Source organism: Salmo salar, chromosome 10 (assembly GCF_965601325.2).
Source record: "Salmo salar chromosome 10, fSalSal1, whole genome shotgun sequence".
NCBI lineage: Eukaryota > Metazoa > Chordata > Actinopteri > Salmoniformes > Salmonidae > Salmo > Salmo salar.
Genome location: NC_138300.1, coordinates 20992576 through 21017444, shown reverse-complemented (window position 1 = coordinate 21017444; position 24869 = coordinate 20992576). Strand labels below are relative to the sequence as shown.

Below are 24869 nucleotides of genomic sequence, written 5' to 3'. Positions count from 1 at the left end.
GAACGCACGTTTTCCCAAAACGTTATTTTACGTTCTTGAACAGACTTTGAGATACGTGGGCGCTCCTGGTGTACAGCCCCGTTCGGTTGAATTGAAACGTTCTATTACGTTTTAATGTAATGAATGCAGCCCGAGTTTCACATGTCATCAGCTGTCAAGACACTGAAGCTAACTACACGCGTGTGTAGCTAACACTACGAAAATACATTCGGATAATTGAAGAGATGGTGAGTAGCTAAATCTTTTGCTGTAGCCACGTGCACCCAGCATGTAATGCTTCGCTAGCAATGCTTATAGCCACTGTTACACGAATTTGACTACAAAATAGTTAGCCTAGCTAGCTAGCTTAGCATGATCAACTACTTGTAAAGTAACGTAGTTAGCTAGTTATAGGTTCCCTGCAAGTTGATAGCTGGCTGGGTGTCAGTTTGAAGTTAGCTAGCAACATAAATTGCTCTTTCCATTCATTTTACTAGTTATGTACACGTCGCACAATAAGTCCGCTAGCTTGCTGGGTTGCTATCATGGCTGGTTAACTTAAACCTTCACAGCCATTTTTCCCCATGTCGTGGCTATCTTGGGCAATTTATTTCATTGGCTGTAGAGGATTTGGTTTCTTCGTTGAAAAGTTGAATGACTGACAACGTAGGGAGTGCGCCCCCCACCCTCTGGCAGATGTAACGTCAGTAGCGACTCCTTTGAAATGAATAACAGCTGATGTGTCAGATGACAAATTAATCTGGAAACTCCATGTTGGCTGTCTATTAAAGTTGGGTTAACACATTTTTGTACTTCAGTTTGATTAACCAATTGTGTGTGTGTGTGTGTGTGTGTGTGTGTGTGTGTGTGTGTGTGTGTGTGTGTGTGTTCTCTCACTGACCAGGCGCTGATTGGAGTGCAGCTGGTGGTCAGCTTGCTGGCTGCTAGCATCATGCAGAGAATGGCTCCACACTGTTCATTTGCCCGCTGGCTCCTGTGCAATGGCAGGTAAAGTCATGTACACCAATGTCATATACAGAAGTGGCTTTGGAGATGGGGTGTAGCTATGTCTTGGTAATGTTGACTTCATGGTAAGGGTCTGACATTCCTGGTATGATCATAAGGCCATGATAAACTCTTAGCCCTTATCAGGGGAAATTGATTTGAAAGAACAACTGTGACCCTACTACTAGCTAATAACTTACTTGGGGTGTGTATATATATATATTTTTTAACAAATCTAACTTTATCCTTTCAGTCTTTTCCGGTTCAAACACCCCTCTGAGGGAGAACTGTGTGCCCTAGCTGGAAAACAGATGCCCAGCAAGCCCAGCAAGAGAGACAGGTGTGAGCTGGGGACAGGTGGGAGGGGGCATGATGATACAGTACAACTGGTGTCTGCTGCCTTTGTATCACTGTTATGGTGGTAGACTGGCTGTTAAAGGAAACGTTTGCTGACTACTTCTGTTTTGTAGGAGACAGAATGGGGACAGCAAGCCTCTCACAGTTCCCAAGGACATCGACCTTCACTTAGAAAAAGCCCCAGTCGGCGTCCTTGATGCCCTTGGTAAATAAACAAAAGCACCACTTGTAAAAAAAGGCCATGCCTGTGCACGGGACTTTCCCCACAGTCCTTTTAGAGTGGATATCTCTCCATCTTAGCTGTCAATCATAGCCCATCATTTTCGGACAATCAAAGATCAAATCAAATTGTATTTGTCACATGCGCCGAATACATATTTTGTAGACCTTACTGTGAAATGCTTACTTACAAGCCCTTAACCAACAATTCAAGAAATAGAGTTAAGAAAATATTTACTAAATACACTTAAGTAATAAAATAACACAATCAAATAACAAAAATTAGGCTATATACAGCAGGTACCTGTACAGAGTCAATGTGCGGTTAGTCGAGGTCATTTGTACATGTAGGTAGGGGTAAAGTGACTATGCATAGATAATAAACAACGAGTAGCAGCAGTGTAAAAAGAAATGGGGGGTGTCAATGTAAATCTTCCGGGTGGCCATTTGATTAATTGTTCAGCAGTCTTATGGCTTGGGGGTAGAAGCTGTTAAGGAGTCTTTTGGACCTAGACTTGGCGCTCCGGTACAGCTTGCTGTGCGGTAGCAGCGAGAACAGTCTATGACTTGGGTGACTGGAGTCTTTGACCATTTTTTGGGCCTTCCTCTGACACCGCCTAGTATATAGGTCCAGGATGACAGGAAGCCTGGCCCCAGTGATGTACTAGGCCGTACGCACAACCGTCTGTAGTGCCTTACGGTCGGATGCCAAGCAGTTGCCATACCAGGCGGTGATGCAACCGGTCGTGCCCTCTTCACGACTGTCATGGTGTGTTTGGACCATTATACTTTGTTGGTGATGTGGACACCAAGTTATTTGAAACTCTCGACCCGCTCCGCTACAGCCCCATCGATGTGAATGGGGGCGTGTTAGACCCTCCTTTTCCTCTAGTCTACGATAAGCTCCTTTTGTCTTGCTCACGTTGAGGGAGAGGTTGTTGTCCTGGCACCACACTGCCAAGTCTCTGACCTCCTCCCTATAGGCTGTCTCATTGTTGTCGGTGATCAGACCTTCCAGTTGTGGGTGAACAGGGAGTACAGGAGGGGACTAAGCACGCACCCCTGAGGGGCCCCCGTGTTGATGATCAGCATGTCAGATGTGTTGTTGCCTACCCTTACCACCTGTGGAGGCAGTCAGAAAGTCCAGGATCCAGTTGTGACCAAGCTTTAACTTCCTGACTGATGTCTTGAGATGTTGCGTCAATATGTCCATATAATGTTCTTTCCTCATGTTGCCATCTATTTTGTGAAGTGCACCAGTCCCTCCTGCAGCAAAACACCCCCACAACATGATGCTGTCACCCCCGTGCTTCACGGTTGGGATGGTGTTCTTCGGCTTGCAAGCCTCCCCCTCTTTCCTCCTAACATATCGATGGTCATTATGGCCAAACAGTTCTATTTTTGTTTCATCAGATCAGAAGACATTTCTCCAAAAAGTACGATCTTTGTCCCCATGTGCAGTTGCAAACTGTAGTTTGGCTTTTTTATTGCGGTTTTGGAGCAGTGGCTTCTTCCTTGCTGAGCGGCCTTTCAAGTTATGTCGATATTGGACTCGTTTTACTGTGGATATAGATACTTTTGTACCTGTTTCCTCCAGCATCTTCACAAGGTCCTTTGCTGTTGTTCTGGGATTGATTTGCACTTTTCGCACCAAATTACGTTCATCTCTAGGAGACAGAACGCGTCTCCTTCCTGAGCGGTATGACGGCTGCGTGGTCCCATTGTGTTTATACTTGCGTACTATTGTTTGTACAGATGAACGTGGTACCTTCAGGCGTTTTGGAAATTGCTCCCAAGGATGAACCAGACTTGTGGAGGTCTACAATGTTTTTCTTGGCTGATTTCTTTTGATTTTCCCATGATGTCAAGCAAAGCGGCACTGAGTTTGAAGGTAGGCCTTGAAATACATCCACAGGTACACCTCCAATTGACTCAGATTATGTCAATTAGCTTATCAGAAGCTTCTAAAGCCATGACATTCTTTTCTGGAATTTTCCAAGCTGTTTAAAGGCACAGTCAAGTTAGTGTTGTATGTTAACCTCCCTGGGCAAGGTGGGACGCCAGTGGAATCGCGTGGCGCGAAATACAAATACCTCATAAATGCTATAACTTTAATTTCTGAAACATATGACTATTTTACACCATTTTAAAGACAAGACTCTCGTTAATCTAACCACACTGTCCGATTTCAAAAGGCTTTACAGCGAAAACAAAACATTAGATTATGTCAGGAGAGTACCCTGCTAAAAATAATCACACAGCCATTTTCAAAGCATGCATATATGTTACAAAAACCAAAACCACAGCTAAATGCAGCACTAACCTTTGATGATCTTCATCAGATGACACTCCTAGGACATTATGTTATACAATACATGCATGTTTTGTTCAATCAAGTTCATATTTATATCAAAAACCAGCTTTTTACATTAGCATGTGATGTTCAGAACTAGCATACCCACCGCAAACTTACGGTGAATTTACTTAATTACTCACGATTAACGTTCACAAAAAACATAACAATTATTTTAAGAATTATAGATACAGAACTCCTTTATGCAATCGCGGTGTCAGATTTTAAAATAGCTTTTCGGCGAAAGCACATTTTGCAATATTCTGAGTAGATATCACGGCTAGCTAATTTGACACCCACCAAGTTTGGCCCTCACCAAACTCAGATTTACTATAAGAAAAATTTGATTATCTTTGCTGTTCTTCGTCAGAATGCACTCCCAGGACTTCTACTTCAACAACAAATGTTGTTTTGGTTCGAAATAATCCATAGTTATATTGAAAGAGCTCCGTTTTGTTCGTGCGTTGAGGTCACTATCCGAAGGGTGACGCGCATTTCGTGACAAAAAATGTCAAAATATTCCATTACTGTACTTAGAAACATGTCAAACGCTGTTTAAAATCAATTTTTATGCGATTTTTCTCGTAAAATAGCGATAATATTCCAACCGGGCGACGTTATATTCATTCATAGACTGAAAGAAAAACATGGAGTCCTCTCGTGGACGCGCACTCCAGTGTCATTGTTCCCTGCCTGACCACTCACAAAAACTCCTGCCGTTTTTCGCCCAGAGACTGCAGAGACGTCATTCCACTTTCTGGCGCCTTCTGAGAGCCAATGGAAGCCTTAGAAAATGTCATGTTACAGCAGAGATGCTGTATTTTTGATAGAGATGCCCTAGAAGGAGAACAAATTGTCAGACAGGGCACTTCCTGTATAGAATCTTCTCAGGTTTTGGCCTGCCACATGAGTTCTGTTATACTCACAGACACCATTCAAACAGTTTTAGAAACTTTAGAGTGTTTTCTATCCAAATCTACTAATTATATGCATATTCTCGTTTCTGGGCAAGAGTAGTAACCAGTTTAAATCGGGTACGTTTTTTATCCGGCCGTGCAAATACTAGCCCCAACAGGTTAACTTCTGACCCACTGGAATTGTGATACAATGAATTATAAGTGAAATAATCTGTCTGTAAACAATTGTTGGAAAAATTACTTGGGTCATGCACAAAGTAGATGTCCTAACCGACTTGCCAAAACTATAGTTTGTTAATAAACAATTTGTGGAGTCGTTGAAAAATGAGTTTTAATGACTCCAAAATAAGTGTATGTAAACTTCCGACTTCAACTGTACATATGAGATGAGTAATGTAGGGTATGTAAACATTATAAAAAGTAGCATTGTTTAAATTGACTAGTGGTACATTTATTACATCCAATTTTTAGTTATTAAAGTGGCTAGAGATTGGAGTCAGTATGTTGGCAGCAGCCACTCAATGTTAGTGATGGCTGTTTAACAGTCTGATTGATGGCCATGAGATAGAAGCTGTTTTTCAGTCTCTCGGTTCCAGCTTTGATGCACCTATACTGACCTCGCCTTCTGGATGATAGCGGGGTGAATAGGCAGTGGCTCGGGTGGTTGTTGTCCTTGATGATCTTTTTGGCCTTCCTGTGACATCGGGTGGTGTAGGTGTCCTGGAGGGCAGGTAGTTTGCCTCCGGTGATGCATTGTGCAGACCTCACTACCCTCTGGAGAGCCTTATGGTTGTGGGCGGAGCAGTTGCTGTACCAGGTGGTGATACAGCCCGACAGGATGCTCTCGATTGTGCATCTGTAAATGTTTTTGTGTTTTTTGGTGACAAGCCACATTTCTTCAGCCTCCTGAGGTTGAAGAGGTGCTGTTGTGCCTTCTTCACCACGCTGTCTGTGTGGGTGGACAATTTCAGTTTGTCCGTGATGTGTACGCCGAGGAACTTAAAACTTTCCACCTTCTCCACTACTGTCCCGTCGATGCGGATAGGGGAGTGCGCCCTCTTCTGTTTCCTGAAGTCCACGATCGTCTCCTTTGTTTTGTTGACGTTGAGTGTGAGGTTATTTTCCTGACACCACACTCCGAGGGCCCTCACCTCCTCCCTGTGGGCCGTCTCGTCGTTGTTGGTAATCAAGCCTACCACTAGTGTCCTCTGTAAACTTGATGATTGAGTTGGAGGCGTGCATGGCCACGCAGTCATGGGTGAACAGGGAGTACAGGAGAGGGTTGACAACCCACCCTTGTGGGGCACCAGTGTTGAGGATCAGCGGGGTGGAGATGTTGTTTCCTACCCTTCGCCACCTGGGGGTGGCCCGTCGAAGACCAGGACCCAGTTGCACAGGACGGGGTTGAGACCCAGGGTCTTGAGCTTAATGACGAGTTTGGAGGGTACTATGGTGTTAAATGCTGAGCTGTAATCGATGAACAGCATTCTTACATAGGTATTCCTCTTGTCCAGATGGATTAGGGCAGTGTGATTGCTATTGCATTGTCTGTGGACCTATTGGGGTGGCAAGCACATTGGAGTGGGTCTAGGGTGTCAGGTAGGGTGGAGGGGATATGATCCTTGACTGGTCTCAAAGCACTTCATGATGACGGAAGTGAGTGCTACGGGGCGATAGTCGTTTAGCTAGGTTACCTTAGCTTTCTTGGGAACAGGAACAATGGTGGCCCTCTTGAAGCATGTGGGAACAGCAGACTGGGATATAGAGTGATTGAATATGTCCATAAACACACCAGCCAGCTGGTCTGCGCATGCTCTGAGGACGCGGCTAGGGAGGCCGTCTGGGTCGGCAGCCTTGTGAGGGTTAACACTTTTAAATGTTTTACTCACGTTGGCTGCGGTGAAGGAGGGCCCGCAGGTTTTGGTAGCGGGCCTTGTCAGTGGCACTGTATTGTCCTCAAAGCGAGCAAAGAAGTTGTTTAGTTTGTCTGGGAGCAATACATCGATGTGTGCGACGGGGCTGGTTTTCTTTTGGTAATCCGTGATTGACTGTAGACCCTGCCCCATATGTCTCATGTCTGAGCCGTTGAATTGCGACTCTACTTTGTCTCTATACTGACGCTTAGCTTGTTTGATTGCCTTGCGGATGGAATAGCTACACTGTTTGTATTCGGTCATGTTTCTGGTCGCCTTGCCATGATTAAAAGCAGTGGTTCGGGCTTTCAGTTTTGCGCGAATGCTGCCATCAATACACGGTTTCTGGTTGGAGAAGGTTTTAATTGTCACCGTGGGTACAACATCACCGATACACTTGCTAATTAACTCGCTCACCGACTCAGCGTATACTGTGCTAGCAAAGCAGTCCTGTAGCGTAGCATCCGCGTCATCTGACCACTTCTGTATTGAGCAAGTCTAGGGTACTTCTTGCTTTAGTTTTTGCTTGTGAGCAGGAATCAGGAGGGTAGTGTTATGGTCAAATTTGCCAAATGGAGGGAGAGAGCTTTGTATGCATCTCTGTGTGTGGAGTAAAGGTGAATAATATTTTTTTTCCCCCTCTGGTTGCACATGTGACGTGCTGGTAGAAATGAGGTAAAATGGACACAAGTTTTCCGGCATTAAAGTCCCCGGCCACTACTAGCGTTGGTTCATTTTCTTGTTTGCTTATGGCCTTGTACAGCTCGTTGAGTGCGGACTCAGTGCCTGCATCGGTTTGTGGTGGTAAATAGACAGCTACGAAATATATAGATGAAAACTCTTGGTAGATAGTGTGGTCTACAGCTTATCATGAGGTACTCTACCTCATGCGAGCAATACCTTCGAGACTACCTTAATATTAGACATTGGGCGCTAGCTGTTATGACAAATAGACACACTCCTCCACCCCTTGTCTTACCAGACGTAGCTGTTCTGTCCTGCCGGTGCACGGAAAACCCAGCCAGTGGTATATTATGTGTCGTCGTTCAGCCACGACTTGGTGAAACGTAAGATATTAGTTTTTAATGTCCCGTTGGTAAGAAAGTCTCGACTGAAGATCATTCAGTTTATTTTCCAGTGATTGCACGTTGGCTAATTGAACTTATGGTAGAGGTGGGTTACCCACTCGCCAACAAATTCTCACAAGGCTCCCCGATCTCCGCCCCCTGTATTTCCATCTGTTCTTCACGCGAATGACAGAGATTTGGGCAGTATATCCTTCACGTCGGACTGATTAAAGAAAAAAATCTTTGTCCAGTTTGAGGTGAGTGATCGCTGTTCTGTTATCCAGAAGCTCTTTTCAGTTATAAGAGTCGGTAGCAGCAACATTATGTACAAAATAAGTTACAAACAATGCGAAAAAACACACAAAATAGCATAGTTGGTTAGGAGCCCATAAAACGGCAGCCATCCCCTACGGTGCCATTACATTATTATTATTATTTATTTTTTAAATCAGTGTTCTTGGACACGCGTGTTGACCTGGCACCTGCCCATTGTAGCTCAGAGTTTTATCGACGTCGCAACAAGAATACACAAGTTTTGGCTGGTGATCAAGTTTACTGTTTACTCAAGGAACATTGTGCGTGCATCCAAGAAAGTAAGTTGTGGGGTCTACTACTGGGGATTTTATGCTGTTTAGTAATGCTTAGCTGTTTAGTTTATAGGTCTGTATTGTAGCTCTACTGTTATCCTGCACCTAATTCCCTTGAATATTTCAGATGGCCTACTGCTGGTGCATATTGTGTACAGTGGCAAGAAAAAGTATGTGAACCCTTTGGAATTACCTGGAGTTTTGCATAAATTTGTCATAAAATTTGATCTGATCTTCATCTTAGTCACAACAATAGACAAACACAGTTTGCTTAAACTAATAACAAACAAATTATTGTATTTTTGTTGTCTATATTGAATACATCATTTAAACATTCACAGTGTAAGTTGGAAAACATATGTGAACCCCTAGGCTAATGACTTCTCCAAAAGCTAATTGGAGTCAGCTAACCTGGTGTCCAATCAATGAGATAAGATTGGAGATGTTGGTTAGAGCTGCCCTGCCCTATAAAAAACACTCACAAAATTTGAGTTTGCTATTCACAAGAAGCATTGCCTGATGTGAACCATGCCTCAAACAAAAGAGATCTCAGAAGACCTAAGATTAAGAATTGTTGACTTGCATGAAGTTGGAAAGGGTTGCAAAAGTATCTCTAAAAGCCTTGATGTTCATCAGTCCACGGTAAGACAAATTGTCTATAAATTGAGAAAGTTCCGCACTGTTGCTATTCTCCCTAGGAGTGGCCGTCCTGCAAAGATGACTGCAAGAGCACAGTGCAGAATGCTCAATGAGGTTAAGAAAAATCCTAGAGTGTCAGCTAAAGACTTACAGAAATCTCTGGAACGTGATAGCATCTCTGTTGATGAGTCTACGATATGTAAAACACTAAACAAGAATGGTGTTCATGGGAGGACACCACGGATGAAGCCATTGCTGTCCAAAAAAAAACATTGCTGCACGTCTGAAGTTCGCAAAAGAGCACCTGGATGTTCCACAGCCCTTCTGGAAAAATATTCTGTGGACAGATTAAACTGAAGTTTAGTTTGGAAGGAACACACAACACTGTGTGTGGAGAAAAAAATGCACAGCACACTAACATTAACCTCATTCCAATTGTAAAGTATGGTGGAGGGAGCATCATGATTTGGGGCTGCTTTGCTGCCTCAGGGCCTGTATAGCTTGCTATCATCGGCGGAAAAATGAATTCCCAAGTTTATGAAGACATTTTGCAGGAGAATGTAAGGCAATCTGTCCACCAATTGAAGCTCAACAGAAGTTGGGTGATGCAACAAGACAATGACCCAAAACACAGAAGTAAATCAAACAACAGAATGGCTTCAACAGAAGAAAATAGCCTTCTGGAGTGGCCCATTTTGGAGTCCTAACCTCAACCCGATTTAACATGCTGTGGCATGACCTCGAGAGCGGTTCACACCAGACATCCTAAGAATATTGCTGAACTAAAACAGTTTTGTAAAGATGAATGGTCCAAAATTCCTCCTGACTGTTGTGCAGGTCTGATCTGCAACTACAGAAAACGTTTGGTTGACGTTATTGCTGCCAAAGGAGGGTCAACCAGTTATTAAATCCAAGGGTTCACATACTTTTCCCACCCTACACTGTGAATGTTTACACGGTGTGTTCAATCAAGACATGAAAACGTATAATTGTTTGTGTGATATTAGTTTAAGCAGACTGTCTATTGTTGTGACTTAGATGAAGATCGGATCAAATTTTATGACCAATTTATGCAGAAATTCCAAATGGTTCACATACTTTTTCTTGCCACTGTATATCATTATTACATCGCTTGCATAAGTATTTATGCACAATGTTTGTTTAGAAATTATTATAGTATAGCTTGTAGTGTATGCACATTCTACCACTGCGGATTCATAGTTTGCGCTAGTCCTATGCCATGGCAAGTTTCTAGAACCTGATAGAAGTTTCAGAGACGGTCCTGGAAGCTCGCACATGCACAGTCTGATGTACGATTCTGGGACCAGAGACAGACCAGATAAGATCTACTATAATAATGTAGCAATACAACAGGATCTTTACATAATGGCATTACATACACACATAGCAGAGAGAGAATTAATAACTCGGACAGGCACGATTTATAGCCCTCTCTCTGGCCTGATGTAGATCTTATCTGGTCCGTCTCTGGTCCCACAGAGTCGTACATCAGACTGAGCTTCGAGGACCGTCTGAAACTTCTAGAAACTCACCATGGTATAGCCTTAGTGCAAACTATGAATGCGCAGTGGTAGAATGTGCAAACATTACAAGCTATAAAATAACAATTTCTAAACTAACATATTGTGCATAAATACTCATGCAAGCAGTGCAATAATGATATACACAATTTGCACCAGCTGTAGGCCATCCTAAATATACAAGGGAATTAGGTGCAGAATTACAGCAGTACTACAAATACAAATGTAGGAAAGTAACTATAAGCAACTATAAATAACTAAGCCTCTCTAAACAGCATAAAACTCCCAGTATAAGAGTGCGTGCATCCAAAATAGTAAGTTACTATCTTGGATGCACGCACAAAGTTCCAAGAGTAAAGAGTAAACTTGGTCACCAAAGCCTGTGTCCTCTTCTTGTGTCAGCTACAAAGGGCAGGTGCAGTGTCCACATGCGTGTCCAAGCCCACTGATTGGCTGAAAACGAAGGGCTGTGAATGACAGCTGTGATGGAGAGAGATCCACCCTTAAGGGACTGTGGGGAAAGTCCCGTGCATAGGCATGGCCTTTTTTACAGCTGCCCTTGGATTTCTTATAGAAATCCAAACAACTTGAAAAAGGCTGCACTGGGGGGCTTAGTCTTTAACCCGTCAGAGTCTTAGCCCTGTGTACTCCACGGGAGGGGGGGTTCTACTAAGCTATATGGAATTGTTTTAAGGTCATATCAAGGATCATTTAGCTTTTTGATTTTGAGTTTAAAACCCCTTGAACTATAAAAAAGAAATATTAAACAATTATTTAATAAATTATTTTGGGTCTTACTACTATTAGCACATAGAAGCACATTGAATAACAGATAGTCCCCCAAAGATATCAAAAGGAAGTTTGTTCTTAAGTGTCTCTCCTATATCTGAGAGAGATAAGAAAGATCAGGAAACATTATTATTTTTTACATGTATTTAACCCCATATTTTTGGCATTAAACAGTCTCCATATATAGTACCAGTCAGAAGTTTGGACACACCTACTCATTCAAGGGTTTTTCCTTAGTTTTACTATTTTCTATATTGTATAATAATGGTGAAGACCTCAAAACTATGAAATAACACATGGAATCATGTAGAAAACCAAAAAAGTGTTAAACAAATCAAAACATGTTTTAGATTCTTCAAAGTAGCCACCCTTTGCCTTGACAGCTTTGCACACTCTTGGTATTCTCTCAAACAACTTCATGAGGAATGATTTTCCAACAGTCTTGAAGGAGTTCCCACATATGCTGAGCACTTGCTGGCTGCTTTTCCTTCACTCTTTTGTCTAACTCATCCCAAACCATCTCAATTGGGTTGAAGTCAGGTGATTGTGGAGGCCAGGTCATCTGATGCAGCACTCCATCGTTCTCCTTGGTCAAATAGCCCTTACACAGCCTGGAGGTGTGTTGCGTCATTGTCCTGTTGAAAACCAAATGATAGTCCCACTAAGCGCAAACCAGATGGGATGGCGTATCGCTGCAGAATGCTGTGGTAGCCATGCTGGTTGTGTGCCTTGAATTCTAAATAAATCACAGACAGTGTCACCAGCAAAGCACACCACCACCTCCATGCTTCACGGTGGGAACCACGCATGCAGAGATCATCTGTTCAGCTACTCTGCGTCTCTAAAAGACGTGGCGGTTGGATCCAAAAATCTCAATTTTGGACTCATCAGACCAAAGGACAGATTTCCACTGGTCTAATGTCCATTGCTCATGTTTCTTGGCCGAAGCAAGTCTCTTCTTCTTATTTGTGTCCTTTAGTTGTGGTTTCTTTGCAGCAATTCGACCATGTAGGCCTGATTCACACAGTCTCCTCTGAACAGTTGATGTTGAGATGTGTCTGTTACTTGAACTCTGTGAAGCATTTATTTGGGCTGCAATTTCTGAGGCTGGTAACTTTTTAATGAACTTACCCTCTGCAGCAGAGGTAAGTCTGGGTCTTCTTTTTCTGTGGCGGTCCTCATGAGAGCCAGTTTCATCATAGCGCTTGATAGTTTTTGTGACTGCACTTGAAGAAACGTTCAAAGTTCTTGAAGTTTTACGGATTGACTAACCTTTATGTCCTAAAGTAATGATGGACTGTATATGACATTTGTGTACATTTGTCTTTGCTTGTTTGAGCTGTTCTTGCCATAATATGGACTTAGCCCAATTTAGCCCCTTGTCACAAAACAACTGATTGTCTCAAACACATTAAGGAAAGAAGTTCCACAAAATAACTTTTAACAAGGCACACCTGTTAATTGAAATGCATTCCAGGTGACTACCTCATGAAGCTGGTTGAGAGAATGCCAAGAGTGTGAAAAGCTGTCATCAAGGTAAAGGATGGCAACTTTGAAGAATCTCATCTCAAATATATTTTGATTTGTTTAACACTTTTTTTGGTTACTACATGATTCCATATGTTATTTCATAGTTTTGATGTCCTCATATTATTCTAAAATGTAAAAAATTAAGAAAAACCCTTGAATGAGTGTGTCCAAACTTTTGACTAGTACTGTATATTAGTGTGTAGCCCAAATGGTTCAGACGTTACAGACAGAAGTTGTTAGATCGGCTGTACCAACATTAGACGATCCGGAGGCAGGCTAGGCCCCAGAGACTGTCAGGTGCTCTCCGAGTTGCGACGAATGGAGGGTCATCCAGTGCAGGAGGTTGGCGGCCCTCCAGAACTGGAGACAGCAGCCACCCTGGGTCAGGGAATGGTGGGTCCCACAGGTCAGAGGGCTGAGGGCCTAGCACAGGAAACTTGTGGCCTAGCAGGTCAGGAGGCTGAAAGCCTGGCCAGCTAGGGATCTGCTGGCTGAATAGGTTTGGAGACAACAAGCCCAGTGCAGTTAACTTTGGGCCTAGTAGGGCAGGAGGCTGTAAACCTAGCAGTCTAGGCATCTGCCAACTAACTTGGGCATCTGCCGACCAACTAAGGCAGGAGACTGCAGACCTGCAAACGGGGCAGCTAACTTAGGGCCTAGCTCTTACAGGGGCTCTAAGCCTGGTGGGCTAGGGAGCTACAAGAGCTCCCGACCTGACGGTGGAGCAAACATGGGACATATCTGGGTAAGTTGCTAAGGGCTTGGCAGAGCAGCAAACTTAGGGGCCATTAGTGCAGGGATCATAGTGCTTGGCCCCCAGTCCTATTCCATTCTAAGGCAGAAGTCCCGGAACCTAAGTCAGAACAGTGTGAACCTGCAACTAAGGTCAGAGACTGAAGGCCGGGTAGGGCTGTAAACTGAGACACTACGGGGGGGTATGTGTAAGGGTACGTTTGACATACCAAAGGGGCATGATACTCAAAGCCTACCTGAGGGGCAGGATACTGCTAGGAAGGAAGGGAACTCTGAACCTACCGGGAACAAAGGACACTGGATGTCTAGGTCGGGGGATATCAGGGGTGACTTCTGGTGGGTCACCAAGGGTAATAGTTGGCGAGTCCCCCATGGAGAGGACTGGAGGGTCCCTTGAGGCGAGGTATTGGGGTCCTTGAGGCTGGTGCTAGCAGGTGGGGCCAGCTAGCACCCACCAGCCATGGGCTGACGGAGTGGGCCAGCAGGAGTGGGCTGAGTCCTGGGCCTTGACAGCACAGGCTGAACTTCGAAGACCGGATGGGGCTGATCCCACCAGGCCATGTTGGGAGAGGCCCCAACATTTGAACTGCAGGCTGTTTCTCCATCCTAGGCGTGGATGAATAATCCACCGCTAGCTTGGGCTCCATGTCAGGAGCAGGAGGGGGTTGGTGACTTTGTGGCTGAAGGTTTCAGGGCAGGAGACAGTCGAGCCTCGGACACCCAAGCGTCTGCCTCGACCACCAGGGGGTCCCCACTGCGAGTAGAGGACTACTCTGAAACGGCAGTCAGAACAGGCCCCATGGCAGCACTACTGGAGCAGGAGTCTCTTCAACTATGGCTAGTTGAGGCTCTGGCTGAGGGGGGTGCAGACCTTGGTGTCGTGGACTGTCCACTCCGGAGTTCAGTTGATCTGATGTGGAGCTAGGCCGCTCTGAAGAGCAGAAGCGGACCCGGCACTCCGGTGGCTTTGGTCGCGGGACCTAGCGAGACGTCGGTCAGGGGAGCAGCTGGGCCACCTCTGTGGGGAAGTGGCGATCCCGACACTGGTACAGTTGAAGACGGGAGTTTACATACAACTTAGCCAAATACATTTAAACTCAGTTTTTCACAATTCCTGACATTTAATCCTAGTAAAGATTCCCTGTCTTAGGACAATTAGTATCACCACTTTATTATAAGAATGTGAAATGTCAGAATAATAGCAGAGAGAATGATTTATTTCAGCTTTTATTTCTTTTATCACATTCCCAGTGGGTCAGAAGTTTACATACACTCAGTTAATATTTGGTAGCATTGGCTTTTAATTGTTTAACTTGGGTCAAATGTTTCAGGTAGCCTTCCACAAGCTTCCCACAATAAGTTGGGTGAATTTTGGCCCATTCCTCCTGACAGAGCTGGTGTAACTGAGTCAGGTTTGTAGGCCTCCTTGCTCGCACACGCTTTTTCAGTTCTGCTCACAGATTTTCTATAGGATTGAGGTCAGGGCTTTGTGATGGCCACTCCAATATCTTGACTTTGTTGTCCTTAAGCCATTTTGTCACAACTTTGGAAGTATGCTTGGGGTCATTGTCCATTTGGAAGACCCATTTGCAACCAAGCTTTAACTTCCTGACTGATGTCTTGAGATGTTGCTTCAATATATCCACGTAATTTTCTTTCCTCATGATGCCATCTATTTTGTGAAGTGCACCAGTCCCTCCTTCAGCAAAGCACCCCCACAACATGATGCTGCCACCCCCATGCTTCACGGTTGGGATGGTGTTCTTCGGCTTGCCAGCCTCCCCCTTTTTCCTTCAAACATAACGATGGTCATTATGGCCAAACAGTTCTATTTTTGTTTCATCAGATCAGAAGACATTTCTCCAAAAAGTACGATCTTTGTCCCCATGTGCAGTTACAAACCGTAGTCTGTCTTTTTTTTATGGCGGTTTTGGAGCAGTGGCTTCTTCCTTGCTGAGCGGCCTTTCAGGTTATGTCGATATAGTAGTCGTTTTACTGTGGATATAGATACTTTTGTACCTGTTTCCTCCAGCATCTTCACAAGGTCCTTTGCTGTTGTTCTGGGATTGATTTGCACTTTTCGCACCAAAGTGCGTTCATCTCTAGGAGACAGAACGCGTCTCCTTCCTGAGCGGTATGACGGCTCCGTGGTCCCATGGTGTTTATACTTGCATACTATTGTTTGTACAGATGAATGTGGTACCTTAAGGCGTTTTGGAAATTTCTCCCAAGGATGAACCAGACTTGTTGAGGTCTACGACTTTTTTTCTGAGGTCTTGGCTGATTGCTTTAGATTTTCCCATGATGTCAAGCAAAGAGACACTGAGTTTGAAGGTAGGCCTTGAAATACATCCACAGGTACACCTCCAATTGACTAAATTATGTAAATTAGCCTAATCACAAGCCATGACATAATTTTCTGGAATTCTCCCAGCTGTATAAAGGCACAGTCAACTTAGTGTATGTAAACTTTTGACCCACTGGAATTGTGATACAGTGAATTTTAAGTGAAATAAACTGTCTGTTAACAATTGTTGGAAAAATTACTTGTATGATGCACAAAGTAGATGTCCTAAACGACTTGCCAAAACTATAGTTTGTTAACAAGAAATTTGTGGAGTGGTTGAAAAACGAGTTTTAATGATTCCAACCTAAGTGTATGTAAAGTTCCGACATCAACTGTAGATACGCCTCCTGCCGTGGGGCCTGAGTGACGACAATCTGGTAAATAACTGGGTCACCTCTGGACATAGTGGAAGTCCCAATGGTCCCGTGGAGGTGGCAAGTGCTCTGGCTGGAGAGGCCTGGAGTAGTGTGTCTCATGGAGTAGTGAGCCTGGCTGAGTAGTGAGCCTGGCTGACTCGGGGAGTATAGGCTGTGTTGGCACTCCCAAGGTGGGAACAATGGCTTTAACCGGGGGGCCTATAGTGGTGACGGTCAGGAGAGTAGCGGCAGTAATGGTGCTCCCGCGGTGGTGAGTACACCCTCCTGATCTCTTCCTGCACATGACGCAGGTCCTCGTAAAAGTCTGGGTATCGCCCAACCCTAGTGTGGTCACTCCCTGACCGCTGAGGAGGCCTGGAGCTGGGTTGGTCGACTGTAGGATGTGAGAGGTGCGTAAGGCCTCGCAGCTCACTGGTACGCCATCACTGTAGCCAGGTCACAATCCCAACGATTCGAAGGACCATGAAAAAACGTCTAGCTGTAGCTCGTCTGAGCAGTCGGCTGTGAATTCCCTCACCGCTAGTACGTAGTGCTGATTAAGGTTCTGACTCGCTACAGGCTGTCAGGCAAGAACAAGGCAGATGTGTCCTTATCCAGAGTTGTGTTGTCTCTTGATCACCACCACACAGTTGTGCGCACACACATATCATAGGGGTAATCTTTGTGTTACAATTAGGAATGGACTTGTATAGGGGAAAGGATGTGGCCGACCGCTTAGACAAGCTCCATCTAGCTGTTTTTTCACCACTACTGCAAACTGAAAAGCCCTCCAAGCCTTAGCTGGCTTTGTATTTTAGGCCTTGTCTTTTCCTTACAATGTTTCTGCTTTGCCTCTCCTTTCCCATTCTCAGTACTGCGATTCTTCCTGGAGTACCAGTGGTTGATTGACTTTGCAGTGTATGCCATGGGCATCTACCTTTTCACTGAGGGCTACTTTTGTGTAGTGGACCCTGCCAAGGAGGTCCACATTGGGGCCATCTGGTGTGTGCTGACTGTTCTCTGCTGCCTGTATCCTTCAGTTCACCCTCGCGCTGGAAGCCCAAAATTGTATTACAATTTTGAAAAAGTAATATTATGAACTATTCTTAAGAAAACAGCTCTAAGTACTGTGTTACAATGTCAACTTAGACTAACTGAAGTTGTACTCACTGTACTTGCCAATGTTATTATGTAAAAACTGTGTTCGTGTCACTTTCTACAAAGTGGGACCCTGGTAAATGAATAACCCAAACATGTACTGTGCCAGAAAAATACTCAGATGCATCAATATTGTGCTGCTCCTTGATTGGAGCTGTTTTGTTTCCAAAGGACTGTCCGGTGGTCCCTGTGTTTCCCTTAACTCTCACAGGAAAACCCTCCACTCCCTGATGGGCCACTACTTCAGGTCTGACGAGGGAGGCGAGCGCTCGGTGTGCCTGGCCTTTGGATTCCTGTCTCTGCTGGTGGCCATGCTGGTGCTGGTGGTCAGAGAGGACTACCTGGAGTTTGGCCTGGAGCCTGGTATGTCCACTACATTAACCCCTACTATGGCACACCCTATTGGGCTATGTATAACACATTTATTTAGTTAATTTGATCATTTCAGTTTGGGCTTTTTCATGCTTTTGTATTGCAGGTTTTAACAGTCTTTTTGACAACCTTGAGGTTTTCGCAAAACATCAAGGCTTTGCTGAGTGGTCGTAAGTATCTTTTAGTTGGACAGTTGAATTTTTTTTTTTTTTTCAAAAATGAAAATCACAACTTGGGTCCATAGAATAGTAGCCAGTCATTCATTGACTGACAATATGCTTTTAGTGATCTGTGTTGGCAAATGTGCGCCTTTTAATGTTTGCTATTATATTTGGACTCCCATCAGAGTCCCAGTGACCAAGCTGACTGTGAAGTTGGGTCTGGCTGCCATCTGTGCTTTTATTGGTGCTTTGCTGGCCTTCCCTGGCCTCCGTCTAGCCCAGACCCACCTGGACGCAGTTCAGATGAACTCAGACCGCCCATTCATCCAGTAAGAACACAAACACTTATTTAACTGTGAAACCAAATAACCAACTGGTTACACTCACTTGTAGTGTCTTACTGTTTGGGTATTGTGCTGTTTTCGGCTTCCCTTAGAATGCTGTTGCACATGAGCTTCCTGGCCCCAGTGGTGGTGATCGTGTTGTGGATCAAACCCATTGCTAGGGATTTCCTGGGGAACGCTCCAATGGGGAAGACCTCAGTCACCCTGTAAGTGTGTGTTTGTTTCCTAGACTCCAATATTACAAATGTGACCATTTGGCACCCTTGTGCTGATTCCTTCTGAAAGTGTTAACAGATCTCCTGTGTGTGTCTCTGTGTGTGTCTCTGTGTGTGTCTCTGTGTGTGTCTCTGTGTGTGTCTCTGTGTGTGTCTCTGTGTGTGTGTCTGATATCCCAGTATGTCAAGCGCGGTGTTTGACAGTGTTCGTCTGTGGACAGTGGTGGTGCTGTGCTGCCTGAGGCTGGCCCTCACCCGCTACCACATGCAAGCCTACCTCAACCTGTCCCAGAAGTGGGTGGACCAGATGAAGAAGGAGGCGGGGCGCATTGCCGCCATCGACATCCAGAGGAAGGTCCGACAACACATCTAAATCGCAACATTTTCATGTTAAAGGAATTATTTTGAGTTGTTTGGAGAACCAGATGAGACCTTAAACCCATGAGTCTTTTGATGTTGTTGTCCTTCCAGGTGACCCGTGTGTTCTGCTACCTGACCATAGTCACCCTGCAGTACATGGTCCCTGTTCTACTCATCCTCTTCTCTACCCTGGCTCTGAAGGCCCTTGGTAAGACATGTACAGTACCTAGCATGGCAACAACTAGCTTTGAGGGAACATTTTTTTTATTCATCACTTTTTCTTATATTCAAATAATACTTACATTAATTATACACACTTCATATTTATTTATATACTGGATTCTTCACATATCTCACTCTAATATCTACTGCTGTGCCTATCATTCTTAGCTGTTGTGTAAATTCCACTGATGTACATTTGCATAGATTGCATTTTGATACTGCTTCAGTGGTATTAGGGTTGTTAATTGGATTCATCCTGCCGTTCTTGAGTTCTTGCCTTTTTTTTGTTATATTTTTCTTTACGTTTTAGCTGCTTGACATTTGACTGCGTTGTTAGGAGCTAGTAGCGTAAGAATTTTGGTACACTGCTATAACAGCTGCTAAACTGTACACGAACAACAGATTCTCGTTAGATTTTTAGTGAGGCCTTAGGTGTCCCTCCGTAAATGCTGAGAATCTGCATTCTATAATTTAACAATATGGAGTTATCATAATATACCAACAGTTTCATCACAATGCTTGATCCATGGAAATGTAATGTATTTCAGTTGTCTTTCAAATGTCTTGTTGTAACACCCATTTGTTCCTACTGTTTTTTTTGTTGTATCTTAGGTGACTTCTCGTGGAGTGGCGCAGAGCAGGCTCTGGGGGTGACCCCTGCCCTGGTAATGCCCACGGTCTCTCCCGTCCTGCCAGGGCTGGAGGACGATGAGGAGGGGATGGAGGACATCGAGGAGGACATCCAGGCCACGGTGGCCCGTCTGACCGAGGGCTTCTCGGCCCTGCGCTCCGTCCTCACCCCCCTCTTCTTCAGAGGCCTCTTTGCCTTCCTCACCTGGTGGGTGGCCGCCTGCCAAGTCATCAGCAGCCTGTTTGGAATTTACTTCCACCAGTACCTCATGCAGAACTGAAGAGGACTACACTACCCACAATCTCTAGCTAACACCATCCCAGTGTTCCAGGCAGGTCAAACTCAATACAACATATGGACAGGATGGGTGCTCCTGTCTGTTACTGTAACAAAGGTGTCACCGATATCAAAAGGGATGTGATGGTTTCTGACATGCTGACACCTTGTTGTCCTGTGGGCCCAGTCAGACCCTTAGACCTGGGCTATGATGAAATGCTGTATTATGTGGACTGGATTCTATCCAACTGCTATGTATGACATTTCTCTGTTTTAACAAATGCATTTGAAGCCAGTGTTACTTTTTTTTTTATTTTATCACATAGTATCAGGAAATGTTGCAAATGAGCTGTTTCTTGTAGGAAAAGGTACCACTACTTCCAGCCTAGTTTGCTAGTAGAGGCTGATTTCAGAAGTGCTTGATGCTTTATTTATTTTCGTCCTTTAGTTCTGCTGTACCGTACTGATTGTAATGAACCCGTGGAGTTCAGTCTATTCAGCAGTCATCACCACTCGACCGTCCATTCTCCTTAATCGTTAGTTACCCACCTTTTAAAACAAAGCACTGAGGATATTTTACTGTGTTTAATGGAGGTATTCAGTGAAGAATTCTAAGTGCCTGGAAACTCAGGGATTTTGAGTCAATGATAAGATATCTATTTCTTCTGCAAAATAGTAGACTGGTGATAACAGCGGTCTATCTGTAGCATGGAATAACACTCCAGCCCAGCCTGGATTTGGTAAATCTTACCTGTATTAGCATCCATCTTTCAGTCCCAACAAAGTTTGTCAGTTGAATTTGTTTGAAGAAAGTATTTTCTGTGATTTTGTTTTGCTGCCAAACAATCATTTACACTTAAAGCGTCAATCAGTAGTTGAAACGATAACAAAGCAACCTTCCCCGCCCCTGTTTCGGTAAAAGCTGAGGGATGGGGAGGGAGAAATGTAACCACTCTCAAATGTATAGACAGCTATGGATGCAAGGACTGACCATCCATGATATCAAAATTATAGTTTTAACCATGTTTTGAGGATATATATTAGTTTTTCTATACACTTTGTTAACAAACATTGGAGTAAAACAAGCTTATTTTGGTTCTGATGGGGTACCACAGTTGAACTCAGCTCATGAGGCATTAATAAGTTATATCTTTCAAGAATCTGTGGGTACAATTTATAAGTAAAAACATTTTATGTAGCAACTGCAGATTGCCCCTTTTTAGGATGTAGGCTTAGAACAAATCTTGCCTAAAACTTAAACCTGGGTCAGAAATGATTTGTAGTGTCAACGGTTTGTTTTTTAATTTACTTATTTATACTCTATTGCCTCTGATCATTTTGGAAAGGTACAGGTGTCGTGCTGTTGGACTTTTGGGTCGTTTTGTTTTTGGAAAGTGATTTATGCGTTTAAAAAAATAATAATAATCTGAATGATTGAATGTTTGCTAATCATTTTACGTTGTGTGGTTTGTATGAAATGTTTTTTACAACAAAAGACTTATGAATGCATGGTTTGAACTTTTAGTTGTATACAAAATGTGTTTTATTCTGTTGTCTGTGTGGCAAATGTTACTGGCTTATGAAATTATTAAACTCTTGTTTTAAATCTTGTCTTTTAAATTTTTTTTTATTATTGATGATTAATCACACCTTAGTCATTCCAATACCACATGTTTTAATTATCCCAGCAAAATGTTTTATTTTTAAATTTCAGCTTTTCATTTCTCCCACTGACTTATGTCTTGTATATCATATAGTGTGGGAGATAAGGAAGATAAAAGAAAGGGCTTCCTCAAAGTTAATTCACCATTTGACAAAATACATCATGCATGACAATGGTGTCTAGCTGCTGACTTGACCTTCACCTCTGACCTTAACCTCCAGAGTGGATAATATTTTAATCGTTGATAATTTCACTGCACTTATTCCTCCAACAATCTGATATATTTGCGTTAAATATATTTTGATTTTAGTGTGATCAATTTCATTTAGCTTTTTAGCAATGTGATGTAGCGTCACAATGTAACATTATTCTGCATCTCAAATTGTATCTTTATTCTGGATATCACTCCTACTGTGGAATAATATTGTTAAAAACAGCTTGATATTGTACAGCAAACCTCTGTCAGATATCTCTGGCAATAAGTAACAAAGTCTTCCCTCAGATGTGTCACAGCCAGACTGCAGCCTGCAGGGTGTTAATCAGAGCTGACATGATTTATTGTAGATATTATTTGACTTCCACATCCAGTCAAAACCCACAAAGATGCCCAATTTAGAGAGGGACGGACCCTTGTCTGAGCCTTTATGTGCTGGTGAGTTGGGATATGCTTCAATGGAGGAAATTGTGCTCAAACACTGAGAACTTACCTGAGAGGGGACCAGTTAACACCTTGGAACCTTGTGTATTATGGATGGCTGAGATTCTGATCCTAAATGTCTCTTGCAATAACAGAATAGTTAGACTGTTTAACAATAGATTTTTATATGATGTGCTGGAAAACTTTGAGTGAAATGTTTAACAAATATTCCCCCTCCCTGTTTTATCTCATCATTCATTTGCCTTTGTGATGCTTTTGAAATCATGGAGCCTTTTACAATGATGGCAAAACAGTACTTTGACTTCATTGGGAGAATTTTCTCCCTGACATTCACACCAAACCCCCATTCCGGATTAAGAAATCATAGGCCCTGGGGCTTTGTTGTTACAGCCCCCCCTTCCCAGTACACCACCATTTTCTGTAAACAAATCTGTGCACCAAGATGCAATTTGATGCTGGGGTAAATTTACTGTTGAAGAAAAAGCCCCTTTATAATAAAGCCAAAATGGGACAAAATTCATCCACAGCGATGTGAGAGACTGAACAAAAACTCCAGGAAGCGTTTGGTTGCAGGACTTGCAGCTAAAGGTGGCACAACCAGTTATTGAGTGTAAGAGGGCAATTACTTTTTCACACAGGAATATTGGATGTTGAATAACTTTGTTAATTAAATAAATAAATAAAGTATTCATTTTTGTGTTATTTGTAAACTCAGGTTCTTTATCTAATATCAGGTTATTTATCTAATATCAGGTTCTTTATCAAATATTAGGTTCTTTATCAAATATTAGGTTCTTTATCTAATATCAGGTTCTTCATCTAATATCAGGTTCTTTATCAAATATTAGGTTCTTTATCTAATATTAGGTTCTTTATCTAATATCAGGTTCTTTATCTAATATCAGGTTCTTTATCTAATATCAGGTTCTTTATCTAATATTAGGTTCTTTATCTAATATCAGGTTCTTTATCTAATATCAGGTTCTTTATCTAATATCAGGTTCTTTATCAAATATTAGGTTCTTTATCTAATATCAGGTTCTTTATCTAATATCAGGTTCTTTATCAAATATTAGGTTCTTTATCAAATATTAGGTTCTTTATCTAATATCAGGTTCTTCATCTAATATCAGGTTCTTTATCAAATATTAGGTTCTTTATCTAATATTAGGTTCTTTATCTAATATCAGGTTCTTTATCTAATATCAGGTTCTTTATCTAATATTAGGTTTTGGTTGAAGCTCTGATAACATTCAGTATCAAAAATATGAAAATGGGGCAAATACTTTTCCTTAATTTTGGCGTATACCTGTATGCACTTGTGATAAAACTTATTCCACAGTTATTTTTTATGAACTATTGATCCTCTGTGGATAAATTCTGCTCTCTGGTTTATTTTGAACATCGAGAGATGCTCCTGTGGTTGGATAAAAAATTGAGCCTAGCCCCTGACTCACACAATTGACTAGTCACATTTATTTATTATGCAGTTTATTATATAAAAAATATATATTAAAAAATCAGTTACCCAATCAAGGCAGGGCCCCCCAGTTACCCACATGGGCCCCCTACCTCCTCTCCTCCTCCCATCTGATGATTAGCAGATTAGCAAAGGCTATTTATTTTTTACTATTTGCTGCCTCTTGGGCCCCCCACGGGCCGGGGCCCAGGGGCTTCAGCCCCAGTAAGCCCCTGCATTAAGCTGGCTCTGATTGTCCCTCCAGGTAAAAGGCAAATGCAAAGCGTTGTATATGGCCAGGCAGGCCCAGGCCTCTACTAGCCTCTGACAGGTCTGGGAGAGTGTCCAGCTTAATGAACTGGAAGGTGACAGGGTTGACATATCTATATAATCACATTAATTATGTGCATGTGTTTGGAGGCCCCATGTCTGCCGCCTGCAGCCACCATGGCTGTTGCTATAGGGACCAGGCAGCAACCAGGCAGAGGAGACTTCAGACATGGCCTGCAGACTGTCCCTATCCTCAAGGGAGCTGCCCAGACACGACCCCTGTGACACTCTTTTCATTTGGGGAGCAGAGAGGGTGTGCTGACACAGTGTGGGAAAGGGATAATTCTAGCCAATTTCCTCCTAGTTAGTCTAAATTGCAGGGAAATGCTCTATAGGGAGGAATATAGAAGTGTATTCACTGTATGTGATGTCCAGCTGTGATTGTAAGGCATTGTGTACTGTATGCACACTGTCTTTTAATGTTGAAAGCTTTTTGGCTTTTTAAGTGTTCCTCCATTCTTGTTCTCCCCTCAGCTGGAACCTGGTGGTTTGACAGAGTGGTCTGACATTATAATGAGTGACCAGATGTTTTCAATGGACACATGAAAGATAGATACACATGGCAAATATAATTGTATCTGTCTTCAGATTAATTTACATCAAAGGAAATGCTGTGACTTTTTTTTTTTTTTTAAATATCAGTCAATTAGATGTACAGCCCTCAGGTG

At 43.1% G+C, this 24869-nt stretch overlaps 1 protein-coding gene across 1 annotated transcript; it reads left to right on the top strand.

Moving 5' to 3' along the window:
* On the top strand, positions 1 to 21697 carry LOC106613730 (transmembrane protein 161A). The gene is made up of 12 exons (XM_014216285.3): positions 1 to 227; positions 884 to 987; positions 1238 to 1324; positions 1455 to 1546; positions 17225 to 17381; positions 17722 to 17873; positions 17989 to 18052; positions 18229 to 18372; positions 18480 to 18593; positions 18783 to 18957; positions 19074 to 19170; positions 19797 to 21697. The coding sequence occupies exons 1-12, from the start codon at positions 225 to 227 to the stop codon at positions 20093 to 20095; spliced, it is 1488 nt and encodes a 495-aa protein (XP_014071760.1). The 5' UTR covers positions 1 to 224; the 3' UTR covers positions 20096 to 21697.
* Positions 21698 to 24869: the final 3172 nt, after the last annotated feature.